Below are 15,573 nucleotides of genomic sequence, written 5' to 3'. Positions count from 1 at the left end.
AGACTCCAGGAAAAGGTCTGGACCCAGGAGGAAATACTATGTACACCAAGGTGCAATGCCCCAGGCAGGGAGTCCAGTGAGGCTGTCACCCTGCTTCACACCACTGGCCCAAGACCCGGGGTGGCAGTGACGACCCCAGGGTCGCACAGGGCTCCTTGGTCGGAACCTGGTTCTGACGTCGGTCTGGTGTTTGCTCTGCTCTGCTTCTCCCCTTCTGGCTCCTGCACGCGGGGCTCGCCCTGGCCTCCTCTCACAGTGAGCCAGGGCTGCTCAAAAGTCGCTCCACTCCAGGCCCAAGGTATAATTTCCTCCCATCTGCTCTGCTGCCCCGCATGGTATTCCAGGAAAACCAGCCATGTTTATCTTCAAAGCCCAGGAGCCGGAATTGGGTCTTTTGTTACCTGGAGCAGAGCAGGGCTGTGGGAATTGAATTCACAGGGCCCAGATGGGAACTAAGGCAGGTCGGCTCTCCATCAGCCGCGGGTACCCTGTGCTTGCTGGGTGACCTGGGGCCAGGCCCTGAGACACACTGACCCCAGCTTCCCCAACTACAGACTGAGCACCTCGTCTTCCCTGCCACGGGCTGTTGCAACAACCAAGTGAACTCAATATTTGAAGCTGCTTTGTAAACTCTATAGAAAAAGATCCCCATTTTATTAAGCATTGCTGGGATCCAGACAGGGTGCCCTTGAGGTTGTCTGGTCATCTGTCTGAGAATAAACGCCCCAGGCCCTGAGACATCTAGGGGGACACCCAACCCCAGCTGGCTTTGGGGTTCTTGTGCCTGACCCTGTCTCCACACCCCCAAAGGTAACCATGTTCCATCGTGTTCCCCGCCCTCACCCCCAGCCGCAAAAGCCAGGCCCACTGGCATCTCAGGAAAGCTTCTGAGGAATTGACACCTGGCCTGGCCCAGGGTTCAAGGGTCACACAAACTTCAGGAGGAGGAAGCACCTGGCTTGCAGTCCTGTCCCCTGTGAATGGCTGAGTAACTTTCAGTCTGCCCAAGGGGGACACACTTTTATTTTCTAGGAGCTGTGGGCACCTTCCAGCTGATTCTGCGGGGACCCTGCCAGCCAGTGTAGTCGGGCCTCGGAGCACCAGGGCAGCCAGCTGCCCTTCTGCCTGTGGGCCCGGAGGCTGACTTGTTCCCTGGGGACTGCAGCCAGCCAGGAGCATCACGTGCTCCCTGCTTTCCCCGCTCCAGGTCGGCAGTCACGTGGGTGGGGGCACCAGGGCTGGGGCCCAGTCCCCCACATCGCTCAGAAGGACCGTCCTAAGGCACCCATGGAGTAGCCCCCGCCCACTCCCCTATAAACCCACAGTCCTGGTGTCCCCACCCACCGGTGGCACCTGACTGGTGTGCGGTTACCACCTGCTTATGTTTAATTCATGGCTGGGGGTTGGGACGAGCTTCCCAAGAAAGGAAAGAACTCCCCTGGGGTCTTGCCCAGTTCCTGCCTGCCCATAGGGTATGAGGCCCCAGCCTCCTTGGGCCAGGGGCTGGGAAGAGAAGCTGCTGATGAGCCTGGAGGACACTATTCCAGCCTGGGCATTGCTATTATTCGTTAATCTGCAGCCCTGGAATGTCTGCGGGCCAATCAGCAGTGTCTTCGAGGGCTCCCCGAGGGCTCCAATAATCCTGCAATGATTAGCAAGGGCCATGGGGTCACTGCGAACCACTCAGTAGGTTGGTCGACTGGCTGTTGGCGGGCGGGCAGGCGGGCAGGCGGGCAGGCCCACGGCCAGGGGAGGGAGGGCGCCCCGGGATGGGAGCTGTCTGCCTCCTTCCATGCCAGCGCTGACAACGGGGGCTGTCCAGACACCGATTACTCAGCAGCCTCCCCTTTGTCTGCCAGCCCCGTGCTACTCCTCAAGATCGTGAATAGCTCTGTCCAGTCTGGGAAGTGAGCTGGACTGCTGAGCCAGGCAGAGCCCAGAGCCACCACCAGGCCCATGCTGAGGCTGGAGCCCTCGCACAGGCCTGAAGGCCACCGGCCTGGCCTCCTGCCCTTGCTCCTAGCTCTCCTTGGCACAACGTGGGCAGGGGTGCAGCCACTCCAGCTGCAGGAGCAGCAGGTTCCAATACCTGAAGGTAAGGGGGCCACGGGGTGAGGGAAACTTGGAGATGCTCTGAGGGTCCTGGGGGCTTCCAGGAGCCAGTTCCCAGGCCTGAGCCCAGGCAGGCTGGTGCAGTTGAAAGAGCCACCCCGGAACATTCCGGGGGCCTGAGAGGGGTGCTGGAGGATGGAGCTGGGGCAGGAGAATGAAGGGGCATGGGCCCCAAGGTCGGGGGGAGGAAGAACAAGGAGGTGCCCTGCAAGCGGCAGGGGAGACTGGCTAAAAGGAGCCCCAGGCAGAGGGGCTGCCGGGGACCCCAGGCTGCGGCCCTCCTCATACCCAGCCCCCCCACCCTCCGCCCCGGGGCACATCCCCTCGGTCACCCCACCCCAGCTCTCAGCCTCCTTTACACCCACACCTGTCTGTCTCAGTCCCCCTCCTTTCTCCGCCTCTCCCCTTCTCCCCATCCCTCTGCTCCGGTCCCCCTATGTGCCCACCAGCATCTGCCCCGTCTAGGGTTTTGCTCCATAAGTGCAAGGCTGCATCTCATTGCGCCGCGGTGGCCCCAAGGGCCGCTGCCCAGGTGGCCTGACCTTGTCTCCCACCCTAGTCCTGAGCAAGAAGGAGAGCTTCCTCCTGGTGTCCCTGCACAACCGTCTGCGAAGCCGGGTCCACCCGCCTGCGGCCAACATGCAGAGAATGGTGCGTACCCTTACCGGCCCGGCTCACGGGGCGGAGGGGCGACCCTGACGGGCTGGGAGGCCGTACTGCGGCCAGGCTCTCTTGCACCGGCAGGGCTGGAGGGGTGGCCGCCCCTGGCCCACAGCGGGCCGGCCGTGCCTGATCACGGGGAGAGCCACGGCTCCCTCCTCCCGGAAAGACAGCCCTCGGGCTTTGCTTGCATCCCTTCTCGTTGCCCCGGAGACCGGAAGACATGGATAGAGTGGGGTCCCCTCCTCCGGGAAAGCGGAGGTCACAAAGGCGTCCCAGCGGGAAGGGAGGCTCGTCGGGGCGGGAAAGGCAGCCCGCTGGGCGGGGGCGAGGGCTTGTGTGCGACCCAACCCTGCTTCTCCAGCAGTTTATCCAGGCGACCAGGAGGGGCCCCTTCACCCGGGCCAGGGAGGGGGTGCAGGGTTTCCCAGCACTCCCTCGGGGCTGCGGAGTCGGAGGTGTCACCTTGGGGCCCCCCCAGTACGGCCCCCGGCTGCTCCCGCCCACGTAACGGTCCAGGGAGCGAGGGGGGACCAGCGTGGGGCCGGCCAGGTTCCCCATGGCTGCTTCCCACAGACTCCTCCGAGGCTGCGGCGACCTTGAGCGCTCGGGGTCAGTTTCCCAGGAGGTGGGGGCGGGGCGGGTGGGGGCGGGGGTCGCCTCTCCCCTTTCCCGCCTCTGCATGTGCTCAGCCCCTCCCCCGGGCCCAGGTCCTGGCTCCCGACTCCCACACGCACGCAGCCCTAGGGCCTGGAGTGAGGGTGCTTCTGGTCAAGCCCTGCACTTCCCACGGCCCTTGTGCCTGAGTCTAAGAAAAGAGCACCTCATTAAAAACCAAGTGGAGCCCCACGGCTCAGCCTCTGTCACACGCACAGCTCTGGCCCTGGGCACCCATGGGAGGCTGAGGCCCTGATGGGCCCCGTGCAGCCCCCATCAGCAGTGAAATCTCAACCACCGTCTGCTGGGGTCAGGCCCTAAGTGCAGCACTTTGCTCCCTGCAGCCATGTAATCCTCACACCATCTTATCCTGTGGGTACCTTATTACCGCCCCCTCTTTTTTTGGCTGTGCTGCATGGCTTGTGGGATCTCAGTTCTCCAGCAGGGACTGAACCAGGGCCCTGAAAACCCAGAACCCTAACCACTAGGCAACCAGGGAGCTCCCACCTTACTATCCCATTTTACAGAAGAGTATGTTCAGTCTCATGGAGATTAGGAGACGGCTGGAGGTCACACAACTGGAATGAGGTGGCAGGGCTGGACCCGGGCATGACAATAGAGTGACACATGTCATCTTGGTTGCTGAGGCCCCTGTTTCAGAGGAGGGGGCTGGTGGATGGGGGCAGGGACGCCTGGTTGGGGAGAGTGGATTGGCTCCACTCCAGAGAGCTCTGCCTGCTGAGACCAAAGCAGAGGCCCTGGAGACCTCTTACACCCTCTCGGGTCCGGTGTCCCAGCTGGAGCCCCTACACACTCCAAAACCAGAATTAGGGAATAAGACCCAGCAGCATGGCTGTTGCAACTTTTTACATCACAGAAGGGACGCCAAGAGGGAGCCTTTCTTTTTTTTTTTTTTTTAAGAGGGAGCCTTTCTGACAATGACCAGGGCCAGGTTCACCTAGCACAGAACCAGTTCGGAAGCCGTGGGCACGGCAGAGCTCACGTTAGGGACGGGAAAGATTACAGCAGAGGCCCACCCCATCACCTGGGCTAGCACTCGCCCCCAGGAACACCCGGCCCCTTAGTGGGGTGGAGTCCTGGGCAGGGCCTGAGGGTCCCATCACTAGAGGCTCTCAGTGCTGGGCGAGCCGGGCTCTGGGATGGGGGGCCAGATGGGCAGGTGGCTTTCCCACAGCCTGGAGCGCCCCCTGCAGGTCCTGCCTGCCTTTCCCTGGCCCCGAGGATGCGGGCGAAACCAGCTCAGAGCGCTCAAGCCGCCAAGCGTGATCCCTGCTCGAGGGCTCTCCTTGTAGGCGCACGGCCTCTGGTCGTGCTGCGGTGCCGAGCAGGGGTGGGTCAGTCGGGCCTAGCCCGGGGCCCCTATTGATGCTGCTGTGTGTGCCCCCCGCCCCCCAGGACTGGAGCGACAGCCTGGCCTGGCAAGCCCAGGCCCGGGCGGCCCTCTGCGGTGCCCCCGCCCCGAGCCCGGCCTCTGTTCCGCGGGCCGCCCGGCACGTGGGCTGGAACGCGCAGCTGCTGCCCGCGGGCTCTGCGACCTTCGTGCACGTAGTGGGCCTGTGGTTCTCCGAGGGGCGGCAGTACAGCCACGCGGCGGCCGAGTGCGCCCCCAACGCCACCTGCGCCCGCTACACTCAGGTGAGGCCGCCCTTCTCAACCAGGGCCCCTGCCCTGCTGGGCTGCTCCGAGGGTCTACAGTTTGTCCTAAAACTGGTGGTCGCTTGTCCTCCCGTTGCTGCTGCTGCTAAGTCGCTTCAGTCGTGTCCAACTCTGTGCGACCCCAGAGACGGCAGCCCACCAGGCTCCCCCGTCTTGGAATTCTCCAGGCAAGAACACTGGAGTGGGTTGCCATTTCCTTCTCCAATGCATGAAAGTGAAAAGTGAAAGTGAAGGTGCTCAGTCATGTCCGACTCTTAGCGACCCCATGGACTGCAGCCCACCAGGCTCCTCCATCCATGGGATTTTCCAGGCAAGTGTACTGGAGTGGGGTGCCGCTGCCTTCTCCAGTCACTTCAGATCTTCAGATAACATTTGTAAGATTTACTTCCATTGAGTTGAGCAAGCATGGGAGATTCACTATGAATAAACTACAATTGGGGGGCATCTGGGGTTACTTTTTTTTTTTAACTATTCCAAGTCACACCACAACACATAAATCCCAGCTCAGGCCCTCTTGGACACACGGGTCCAGAGTTCCTCTAAGATAGCAGTCCCCAACCTTTTTGGCATCAAAGACAGTTTGTGTAAAAGACAGGTTTTCCACAGACTGGAATTGAGGGAGATGGTTTCCAGATGATTCTAGTGCATTGCATGTATTGTGTACTTTGTGTCTATTATTATTCCATCAGCTTCACCTCAGATCATCAGGTACTAGATCCTGGAGACCGGGGACTCCCGCCCTAGGATACACTTAGAAGGGGAGTGGCTGGGTCAGAGGGAGCACGCACGACAGCCTTGCTACCTGTTGTCAAAGTGGTGGCCCCTACTCCACTCCTGTCCGCAAAGCAGTTCTCACTTCCCAGGACTGTCAGCTCCTTAATTTTTGCCGCCTTGATGCTGTGGAACACTCCCTCATTCTGTTTTTAATTTCCATTTCTCTGATTGCCTGTGAGACTGAGCCTCTTTTCTGTTCTGCTTCATTGCTGGTTAATTTCATCTTTCCCTTAATAACTTACAAGCATCTTTTCTATATTCTTTATACTTTTGTTGGTCATATTGGTTGCAACCATATGTTTCTAACATATGGCTTGTATTTTCTCTTTGTTTATGTGACTTTTTGTAAGAAATCTTCAGAGAATTTTAATATTAATGTAATCAAACTTCTCGTGTTTTTTATTATGGTTCATCCATTTGTTGTATTATGTTTAAGAAATCCTATTCAACTCTGACATCAGGAAGATATTCTTTCTTTTCTTCCAAAGTTTAAATGTTTTCCTTTTTTCATATTGAAGTCATTAAGCCACCAGGTGATGTAGAATTTCATTTTATCTTTTTTTTTTTTTTACTTCTATATTAAGTATTGACTCTTTCCCCCACGGACTCTAATGCCATCTCAGTCATATACCAAGCTCCCATATCTGCTGAGTTCTCTCTTCTTGTTGCCTTTTTTTTTTATTACTCTGAACATATGTGCTTTAATTATTATGGCTTCATACAAAGCTTTTTGACAGGAAAATCCCCCATCTTATTATTATTGTTCAAAAGTTTCCTGACTATTCTTGATTCTTACTACTAATTTTTTCATACGAACTTAATAAGTAGCCTTTACAGACATTTCTTTCCAATCTATAGCCTTACCTACTTCCCTTTCCTCCCATATTATTTTTAAGCAAATTTTAGACTTCTAATTTTATCCATAAATAAGCATGTATGTCTAAAAGATAACTTTTTCATTCCACACTCTACCAGTGTAGAGGGCCCAGGTTCAATCCCTGGTCAGGGAACTAGATCCCACATGCCACAACTAAAAACAGCTTTCTAAAAAATAATCACAATACCAACATTAATATATATTTTTAAATGTTAACGCTTCCCTGCCTTCCTACTTGCAGGACTGTAATTCACCTATGTACCGTCTGTTACAATAGTTAATCAAACACTAAAATACTTATGTATTAGTAAACAGTTGTTACCCCACGTTCCCAGAAGGCACCTGTCCTAGCCTCTTCCCTGGAACACCTAGGATTTCTCCTGTATCTAGAATCAGAGCAGGTGTACTTGTCACAGTAGTGGGTCTCTAGGATCCTGCTCCCGCCCAGCACCTATTCTGATTAACAAGCCGCCGGACCACCAGGGAAGTCCCTCCATTATAATGTCGTCTTTGACTTTGAAGTGTATGCTTAAATTTCCTAACTAGGTTTTCTCCTTTGTTGTTTAGTCGCTAAGTTATGTCTGACTCTTTTGCGACCCCATGGACTGTGGCCCGCCAGGCTCCTCTGTCCACGGGATTTCCAAGGCAAGAATACTGGAGTGGGTTGCCATTTTCCTTCTCCAGGGGATCGTCCCGACCCAGGGACCAAACCCAAGTCTTCTACGTTGGCAGGAAGATTCTTTACCACTGAGCCACCAGGGAAGCCAGGTTTTCTCCTTTACTTACTTCTAAATTACTTCCTTTAGATTTTATTACATTGAATTCATAGAATGTGATCTGTAAGACATAGGTTATCTGGTAGTTATTGAATCTTGCTTTGCAGCTATTAGGCTTCCCTGAGAGCTCAGCTGGTAAAGAATCTGCCTGCAATGCAGGAGACCCCAGTTTGATTCCTGGGTTGGGGAGATCTGCTGGAGAAGGGATAGGCTACCCACTCCAGTATTCTTGGGCTTCCCTCGTGGCTTAGCTGTTAAAGAATCGACCTGCAATTGGGGAGATCTAGGTTCAGTTCCTGGGTTGGGAAGATCCCCTGGAGAAGGGAAAGGCTATCCACTCCAGTATTCTGGCCTGGAGAATTCTATGGACTATATAGTCCATGGGGTCACAAAGAGTCAGACAGGACTGAGCAACTTTCATTTTCACTTTGCTGTTTAGTGAGGGATCAATGTCTGCAAAATTCCATGCACTCCTAAAAAGAATGTACATTCTCTACTTGTTGGAGATATATATATATATGATTACACGGGCGTATCTCCCAGCCTCATGCTGGTCATTTTTAGTAGCTACTGGAGTTTGCTGGGCTATTCTTGGGTATTGACCATTTGTGTTATTTCCAAGTGGTCACTGATTCTAATACTTTAAACCTAAGTTTTGAATACTAGTAAAAGCCTGTATCAGGTAGCTATTGATGCCTGACACACTATCCCAAAATTTAGCATCCTGTGATTTTGCAGCTTGGCAGTTTGGGTTGGGCTCGGTTGGGAGTTTCCTCTGGTCTTGGCAGCACTCACTCTTGCAACCGTAACCAGCTGCTGGGTGGGCTAGGAGCTGGCTGTCCACAGTGGCCTCAGTGGATCCTCTCTGCCCTCTAAGGTTCTTCAGCCTCCAGCAGGCTTGTTCACATGGTGGCTGAGCATGAGAGAGAATGAGTGGAAACTGCAGGGTCTCCTGAGACCTAGGTTTAAAACGGCTAGACTATCATTTCTCTGGCATTGTATTGAGCAACACAAGCCATGGGGCCAGCCATTTTCGAGGCGTGGGAGACTCCTCCTCTTGATGCAAAACCACATTTTGTAAAGATGGGCTGTGGGGCGTCGTGAAGTGTTGGGGCCATTTTTGCAACCGTCACAAGGCCTTTGATGTCCAGGTCTTCCTGTTGCCACTCTCCTCCAGCCATCCAGTCTCCCCGCCCTTCAGGTATCTGCAGACCCTCACCTCCCCACCCAGGAGGCCTTTCTAGACTATTCCCATCCATCCTTATAGCCCTGCGCAGCACAGCTGCTCTGCTCCTGGGGTCCCCAGGGAGGTGACAAAACTGTTTATCTGCCTGGTTTGGGGCAAAAGTGCCTGCCCTCCCCGGGGGAGCATCCTGCAGGCTGCAGGTCCCCAGACTGGGAGTGGAGGGAGGCCCACGACAGGGTGTCTGAGCCTCCGTGTCTCCTGCAGCTCGTGTGGGCCACCTCGAGCCAGCTGGGCTGTGGGCGGCACCTCTGCTCTGGGGCCCAGGGCGAGCTGGAAGCCTTTGTCTGCGCCTACTCTCCCGGGTAAGCCCCCTGCATGGCAGAGCCCTGCCGTCTCCCGCTGGGCTGCAGGGCAGGGGTGCTCTCAGCCAGGGTGAGACACCCACACACCCATAGGCCTTTACCCCTGGGTCTGCACCCCTGGTGGGAGAGAGCAGCACCCAGGATTCTGGCCATGCAGAGCATGACTTCTGCTCAGTCGCCCCTTCCTGGAAGCACCATCCTGCATTCAGGAAATCTGTCCAGTATTCGTTTGGAGGTCATCTTTTCTCTCCTGGGAAATCTCCCTGTCTCACCCAGCTCCCTGACTCCCTGGCGGGGCAGGAAGGAACTGACAGGGGCTGCGGGCAGGCAGCAGGGCCTGTCCCTGCCACGGCCAAGGCCAGGTCCTTGCAGCCCTCTGCTGCTTGCTTTCGCAGAGGGAACTGGGAGGTCAACGGGAAGACCATCGTCCCCTACAAGAAGGGTGCCTGGTGTTCGCTCTGCACGGCCAGCGTCTCGGGCTGCTTTAAAGCCTGGGACCACGCAGGGGGGCTCTGTGGTAAGTGCCCCCACCAGCGGGTCTGATGCGGTGATGCAGAGGAGGGTGGCAGGCTGTCCCAGAAGCCCTGGCCCTCAGCACCCAGGGAGGCACCGGCCTGACCTGCCCAGAGAAGGCCCGCTCAGCATTTCCTTTCTGTCTGACCAGAGGTCCCTAGGAACCCGTGTCGCATGAGCTGCCGGAACCACGGCCATCTCAACGTTAGTACCTGCCACTGCCACTGCCCCCCCGGATACACAGGCAGATACTGTCAAGGTGAGGGGCACCTGGAGCCGGGTCGGGGCACCCGGGTGAGTGAAGCGCGCACAGCGTATCCTCGTCCAGTAGGCATCCACTGAGCACCGACTGTCGGCCAGACCCTGAGCCCTGCAGGGGATTGCAAGTGAAACTGGATCTGGCCTGTAGGCTCTGGGAGGGTGCAGAGAGGGCAGCTGAGGATCCCGGCTGGATTCCTTTTCTGCCCATCGCCCAGCTCTGTGACCACGAGCAGCTCCCCCCCCCCCCAGCTCTGATTCGCTTCTCTTGACAAGATCAAACCAAAGATGCCAAAGAGCACAGAGGAGCCCCGGGCGGGTTTCTTGCTGGGGTTGGCATCTGTGCACATCCTCCATCCTGGCAGTGCGGTGCAGCGTGCGGTGTGTGCACGGCCGGTTCCGGGAAGAGGAGTGTTCCTGCGTCTGTGACATCGGCTTCGGGGGAGCCCAGTGCGCCAGTGAGTCCTGCCACACAGCCCACCCTGGGCCCCTCAGTGAGGGCTGGGGCCCACCCGGACCAGCCCACAGATGCCCATGGTGTGCACTCTCGCCCACTCCCTGAGTGAACTTGGCCATGGTGGGGGGTCTTTACACCCCAGAAACAGCACTGCTGCAATCACAGATTATCTTTTTTGAGAGAGAGAGCTGGTGGTTACATATTTACCAGCTTGGGAGCAGGTGGCCAGGGAAGGGGCACCCTGAGCCTTAACACCCTGCAGGACAGGAAGCATGACCTCTCTGAGGTTCTACACAAACTCAGGCTCCCCTCCCGCCAGCCAAGGTGCGCTTTCCCTTCCACACCTGCGATCTGAGGATCGACGGAGACTGCTTCACGGTGTCCTCGGAGGCGGACACCTACTATGGCGCCAAGATGAAATGCCAGGTAACGCTCACCCCACCTTCCTGCCAGCTGCCCCCTTCATGGAGGGACCCTGTCTTAAGAGATGCATTCCTTCGACCTCTCAACTTACTAATGCTGGCGAGCAATCCCGAAGTCTTTAGGACACTGAGCAGGTGAAACAAACCCTTCCCAGGCTGGGACCCTGCCAGAGGAGAGGTGGGCAGGGGAGAGGAAGGCAGGAGGCTTTGGTGGGGATGGGTGGCTGGGGACAGCCTGGCTGGCACATAGGTTTGACGTCCGTGGCCACAGTGGGCAGCGGGAGGGACAGGAGGGGCTGGCCTGCACTCTGGGGTCAGCGTGACCCAGAGTTGGGGTTACAGGGCAAGGGCGGGGTGCTCGCCCAGATTGAGAGCCAGAAAGTGCAGGACATCCTGGCCTTCTACCTGGGCCGCCTGGAGACCACCAACGAGGTGACCGACAGTGACTTTGAGACCAGGAACTTCTGGATCGGTGAGTGCCTGGGTGATATGGGGGGAGGGGTTTGCCGTGTGTGTCCACGCGTGTGCAGTGCTCGTGGGGCTGTGACACCCACGCCCCTCCAGGGATCTGCACTGTGGTAACCCGGAGCCCTGCCAGCAGTCAGGGCGTGGTGAGGGCTCAGAGCCCAGAATGGAGCCACAAGTCAGGCTGATGCGTCCCCTCCCCAGGGAGAGAGCTGACGGAGAGGAGCCGGAAGTGCGGAGCGGGGTCTCAGGGCTGGGGGCCTACTGGGCATCGGGCAGCAGGCTCCAGGCAGGCCCTCAGCCCAGGGAGCGGGCGGGGTCCGGGGACCTTGGGTGCGGGGCCAACCTTGGCTGCTGTGGCCCAGGGCTCACCTACAAGAGCGCCAAGGACTCCTTCCGCTGGACCACGGGGGAGCACCAGTCCTTCACAAGCTTCGCCTTCGGGCAGCCAGACAACCAGGGGTGAGCCCTCTACTGCCCACCTTCCCACTGGGGCCTGAGTGCTGAATCCTTGGACACGACCAGACTCCCACCCGCCTGCCTCCTGCCCAAGTGTCCTGAGGGCCTGGGCCTCCCTGGGGCCCTCATGCCGGGAGGTGCAGGCGCGGCTGGGTGTGGGCCTGGTGCTGGACGAGGCACATCCCTGACCCAGGGCTCACTTAAAAGACAGGGACCCCAGAAGGCTGTGTGCCCCCACTGTCCCCATCGTCCCCTCAGAGGCCTCTTCATCTCCCTCCTATCTACCCTGCCCTGCCCCCGGTGCCCCCTCTGCCTGCATCAATACCTAGCTGCTCTCTGCTGGCCACCCTCCAGCATCAGCCCTCACACTTGTCTGCCCACCAGCCACCCTGCACCGCCTGGCCTTCAAAGCCCGGGGATGCCCCGGGCAGGGGTGGAGGGGGTCAGGGGGTGCACGGGGTGGGGGCAGAGGTCAGGGGTGCGCTGGGCGGGGGTGAAGGGTGTCAGAGGGTCCGGGGGCGGGGATGGAGGGGATCAAGGGGGCCCAGGGCAGGGGTGGAGGGGGGTCAGAGGGGCCCCTGGGGGTGGAGGGGGTCAGGGGGTGCCCGGGGCGGGGGCGGAGGAGGTCAGGGGGTGCACGGGGTGGGGGTGGAGGTCAGGGGTGCCCGGGACCAGGGTCAGGGGATGCCCGGGGCGGGGGTGAAGATCAGGGGTCCCCGGGGCGGGGGCGAAGGAGGTCAGGGGTGCCGGGGGTGGGGGCAGAGGTCGGGGGTGCGCTGGGCGGGGGTGAAGGGTGTCAGGGGGTCCGGGGGCGGGGATGGAGGGGGTCAGGGGGTGCCCGGGGCGGGGGCGGAGGAGGTCAGGGGTTCCCGAGGTGAGGGCAGAGGTCAGGGGGTGGGCGGGGCAGGGGTGGAGGCGGTCAGAGGGTGCCTGGGGCGGGGGTGGAGGCGGTCAGGCTGTGTGCCCACCTAGACTCCCGAGCGCCCCTACCTCCCTGAGAGCAGCCATGCCGGGCCTGGGCCGGCCCCTAGACGGCCTCGGCCTGGTGGGAGGAAGGACACAGCCTGTCCGATCCCGTTGGGGCCTGGGGGCGGGGCTGGGGCGGGCCGTAGCAGCAGGCGGAGGCGCCCCCTGAGAAGGGAGGAGCTAGAGCGGCTGGAGGAGCAGGTGTGGAGACCGGGGAGCCGGGTGTGGGGGGGGCTCCGACTCCTAGAGGCCCCTGTGAACTTGGAGTGGGGCACCGGGAGGCCCAGGCTGGGCGCAGGTGGCCCCCGGGAGGGGGCTTGGAGCCTCTCCCCGCCTCCTGCCTCCCTCCTCCACTTGAGCACCTCCTCGGCCCGCAGGTTTGGCAACTGCGTGGAGCTGCAGGCGTCAGCCGCCTTCAACTGGAATGACCAGCGCTGCAAAACCCGCAACCGCTACATCTGCCAGTTTGGTGAGGGCCTTCCCGTGGCTCCCTGCCTTGGCCCCTGGCCCCGGGGGTGCCGGGCGACAGCCCTGCAGTGTCTGAACACTGGGCCCGAGGCTATCCTGCCCATCCTGGGCCTGCAGGCCCCTGGAGCCCGGAGCGGGAGACGGCCCCCGTCCACACAGACCCGAACTGCACCCGGCCGGGGATTTCTCAAGGTCCCTTGTCTCCGGCCACTAACGCCATCACACTGGGCCCTGCTGGGTGCGCCCTGATTCCCTCAAGCGCCGTGAACTGTGAGGGCAGAGGTGAAGCCTCGCCCGGCCCCGCAGCCCCTGCTGAGGGATCTGGAGCTCCCTGGGGGTCCCGTGGAGGCCATTTCTGAACCTGGTGCGGCAGGGCCCCATCCCAGGACAGTCACCGGCCCTTGTTCTTCCTCTTCCTTTCCAGCTCGAGAGCACATCTCCCGCTGGGACCCAGGGCACTGAGATTCAGCCGTGCCCCTCCTGGACGCGCAGCCCCGCTGGCCTGCCTGCCCTCCCCTGTAGAACCAGGGCCTGGCTGGGACTGCGGCCAACAACCAAAGAGGTCTCAGACCTTGCAGGATGTCGGGCGGGGTACAAGAGAGGCCGACAGAGGCTGGTGGAGGAGGAGGGGAGCGTGGGTGCCCGCACCCCCGGCCTGCTTTTAATTGGGAAGATGGGGCTTAATCAGGCCCTGAAACAGGAGTCCGGAGCAGCAGGGAGAAGCGCCTGCTCCAGTCCACCCAGGCTGGACCCTCTGGGCAGATGGAGGCTCCCCCCCCACCCACGGTGCACCCCACAAAGGATTAAACTAGGTTATGGATGAGCCAGACTTGCACAGGCTCATTGTGAGTGGGGGATTCAGACCACCCAGAATGGTTCTGGCAGACTGGCCTCCTCCCACCCGCCCCGCTCCCTGCTTACCCACAGGCCCCAGGCCCCCCTCCGGAGGTTTTCAGACCCTCGGTCCTGAATAAGGCGCAGACTCAGGAGCCTCACTCGCACCCCTGACTTCTAGCCCCTCTCACCTCTGCCTCTGTCTGGGGGTTTGGTTTCTGTTCACACCTCCCCCTTTATTCTTACGGCTGCTTCTCCGCGGCTCTTCTTTCTTTGTGATTACCTGAACTTGGGTCTTTGTGGCCCCATGGCTTCCCTGTTCCTAGGGTGGTGAGAGGGTGAGTGCCAGCAGGTACTACCATCCGTGTCCAGGATGGCGCATGGCTGCTCGTGCAAATGTTGAGTCACTGTGCTGGCTGGAAGGACTGGTATGGCCTTGGCTTGTGGAGCTGGGAGAAGCAAATCAGTTGGAGTTCTTGGTGGCAACCAACAGAAACACAGAAACTGCTCTGGCAAGTCATGACAGAAAAGGAGCTTATCAAAAAGGCAATAATTTTTTTAAACGGGCAAAGGATTTGAATAGACAGTTCTCCAAAGAAGATGTACAAATGGTCAACAAGCACGTGATAAGATGTTCACCACCACTAGCCATTAGGCAATCCAAACAGAAACCAGAATGAAACACCAGTTCACATCCATTAGGGAGGCTGTTAGCAACAAAACGGACAGTAACGAGTGTTGATGAGGGCGGGGACGTGTTGGGGCCCTCGTACATTGCTGGTGGGAAAGTATAGTGGTGCAGTCACCGTGGAAAACCGTGTGGCGATTTCTCACAAGGTTAAGCACCACTACCATATGACCCAACAACTTAACTCCTAGGAATGCACAGAAGAGACATGAAAACAAGTTCTCCAACAAATTCTTATACACAAAATTCACAGCAGCATTATTCACAATAGCCAAAAGGTAGAAACAACCCAAAAGTCCATCAATGTTTAAATAGCTAACAAATAGCAGTGCATACATGCCATGGAATATTCAGTTCAGTTCAGTTCAGTCACTCAGTCGTGTCCAGCTCTGTGCGACCCCGTGAATCGCAGCACGCCAGGCCTCCCTGTCCATCACCAACTCCCGGAGTTCACTCAGACTCAGGTCCATCGAGTCAGTGATGCCATCCAGCCATCTCATCCTCTGTCGTCCCCTTCTCCTCCTGCTCCCAATCCCTCCCAGCATCAGAGTCTTTTCCAATGAGTCAACTCTTCCCATGAGGTGGCCAAAGTACTGGAGTTTCAGCTTTAGCATCATTCCTTCCAAAGAAATCCCAGGGCTGATCTCCTTCAGAATGGACTGGTTGGATCTCCTTGCAGTCTAAGGGACTCTCAAGAGTCTTCTCCAACACCACAGTTCAAAAGCATCAATTCTTCAGTGCTCAGCTTTCTTCACAGTCCAACTCTCACATCCATACATGACCACTGGAAAAACCATAGCCTTGACTAGACGAACCTTTGTTGGCAACGTAATGTCTCTGCGTTTCAATATGCTATCTAGGTTGGTCATAACTTTTCTTGCAAGGAGGAAGCGTCTTTTCATGGCTGCAGTCACCATCTGCAGTGATTTTGGAGCCCCCCAAAATAAAGTCTGACACTGTTT

The 15,573-nt window shown here is 58.2% G+C and overlaps 1 protein-coding gene across 1 annotated transcript; it reads left to right on the top strand.

Moving 5' to 3' along the window:
* Positions 1 to 1,681: 1,681 nt before the first annotated feature.
* On the top strand, positions 1,682 to 15,573 carry LOC109573074 (C-type lectin domain family 18 member A-like). The gene is made up of 12 exons (XM_019980295.2): positions 1,682 to 2,095; positions 2,672 to 2,763; positions 4,846 to 5,085; positions 8,984 to 9,081; positions 9,477 to 9,598; positions 9,746 to 9,853; positions 10,218 to 10,310; positions 10,629 to 10,735; positions 11,074 to 11,203; positions 11,562 to 11,658; positions 12,999 to 13,090; positions 13,514 to 15,573. Exons 1-12 carry the CDS (start codon positions 1,957 to 1,959, stop codon positions 13,549 to 13,551), a joined length of 1,356 nt encoding a protein of 451 aa, XP_019835854.2. The 5' UTR covers positions 1,682 to 1,956; the 3' UTR covers positions 13,552 to 15,573.

The sequence above is a fragment of the Bos indicus genome, chromosome 18, assembly GCF_029378745.1.
Source record: "Bos indicus isolate NIAB-ARS_2022 breed Sahiwal x Tharparkar chromosome 18, NIAB-ARS_B.indTharparkar_mat_pri_1.0, whole genome shotgun sequence".
Taxonomy (NCBI): Eukaryota; Metazoa; Chordata; class Mammalia; order Artiodactyla; family Bovidae; genus Bos; species Bos indicus.
This window is presented reverse-complemented; position numbering and strand designations above follow the sequence as displayed.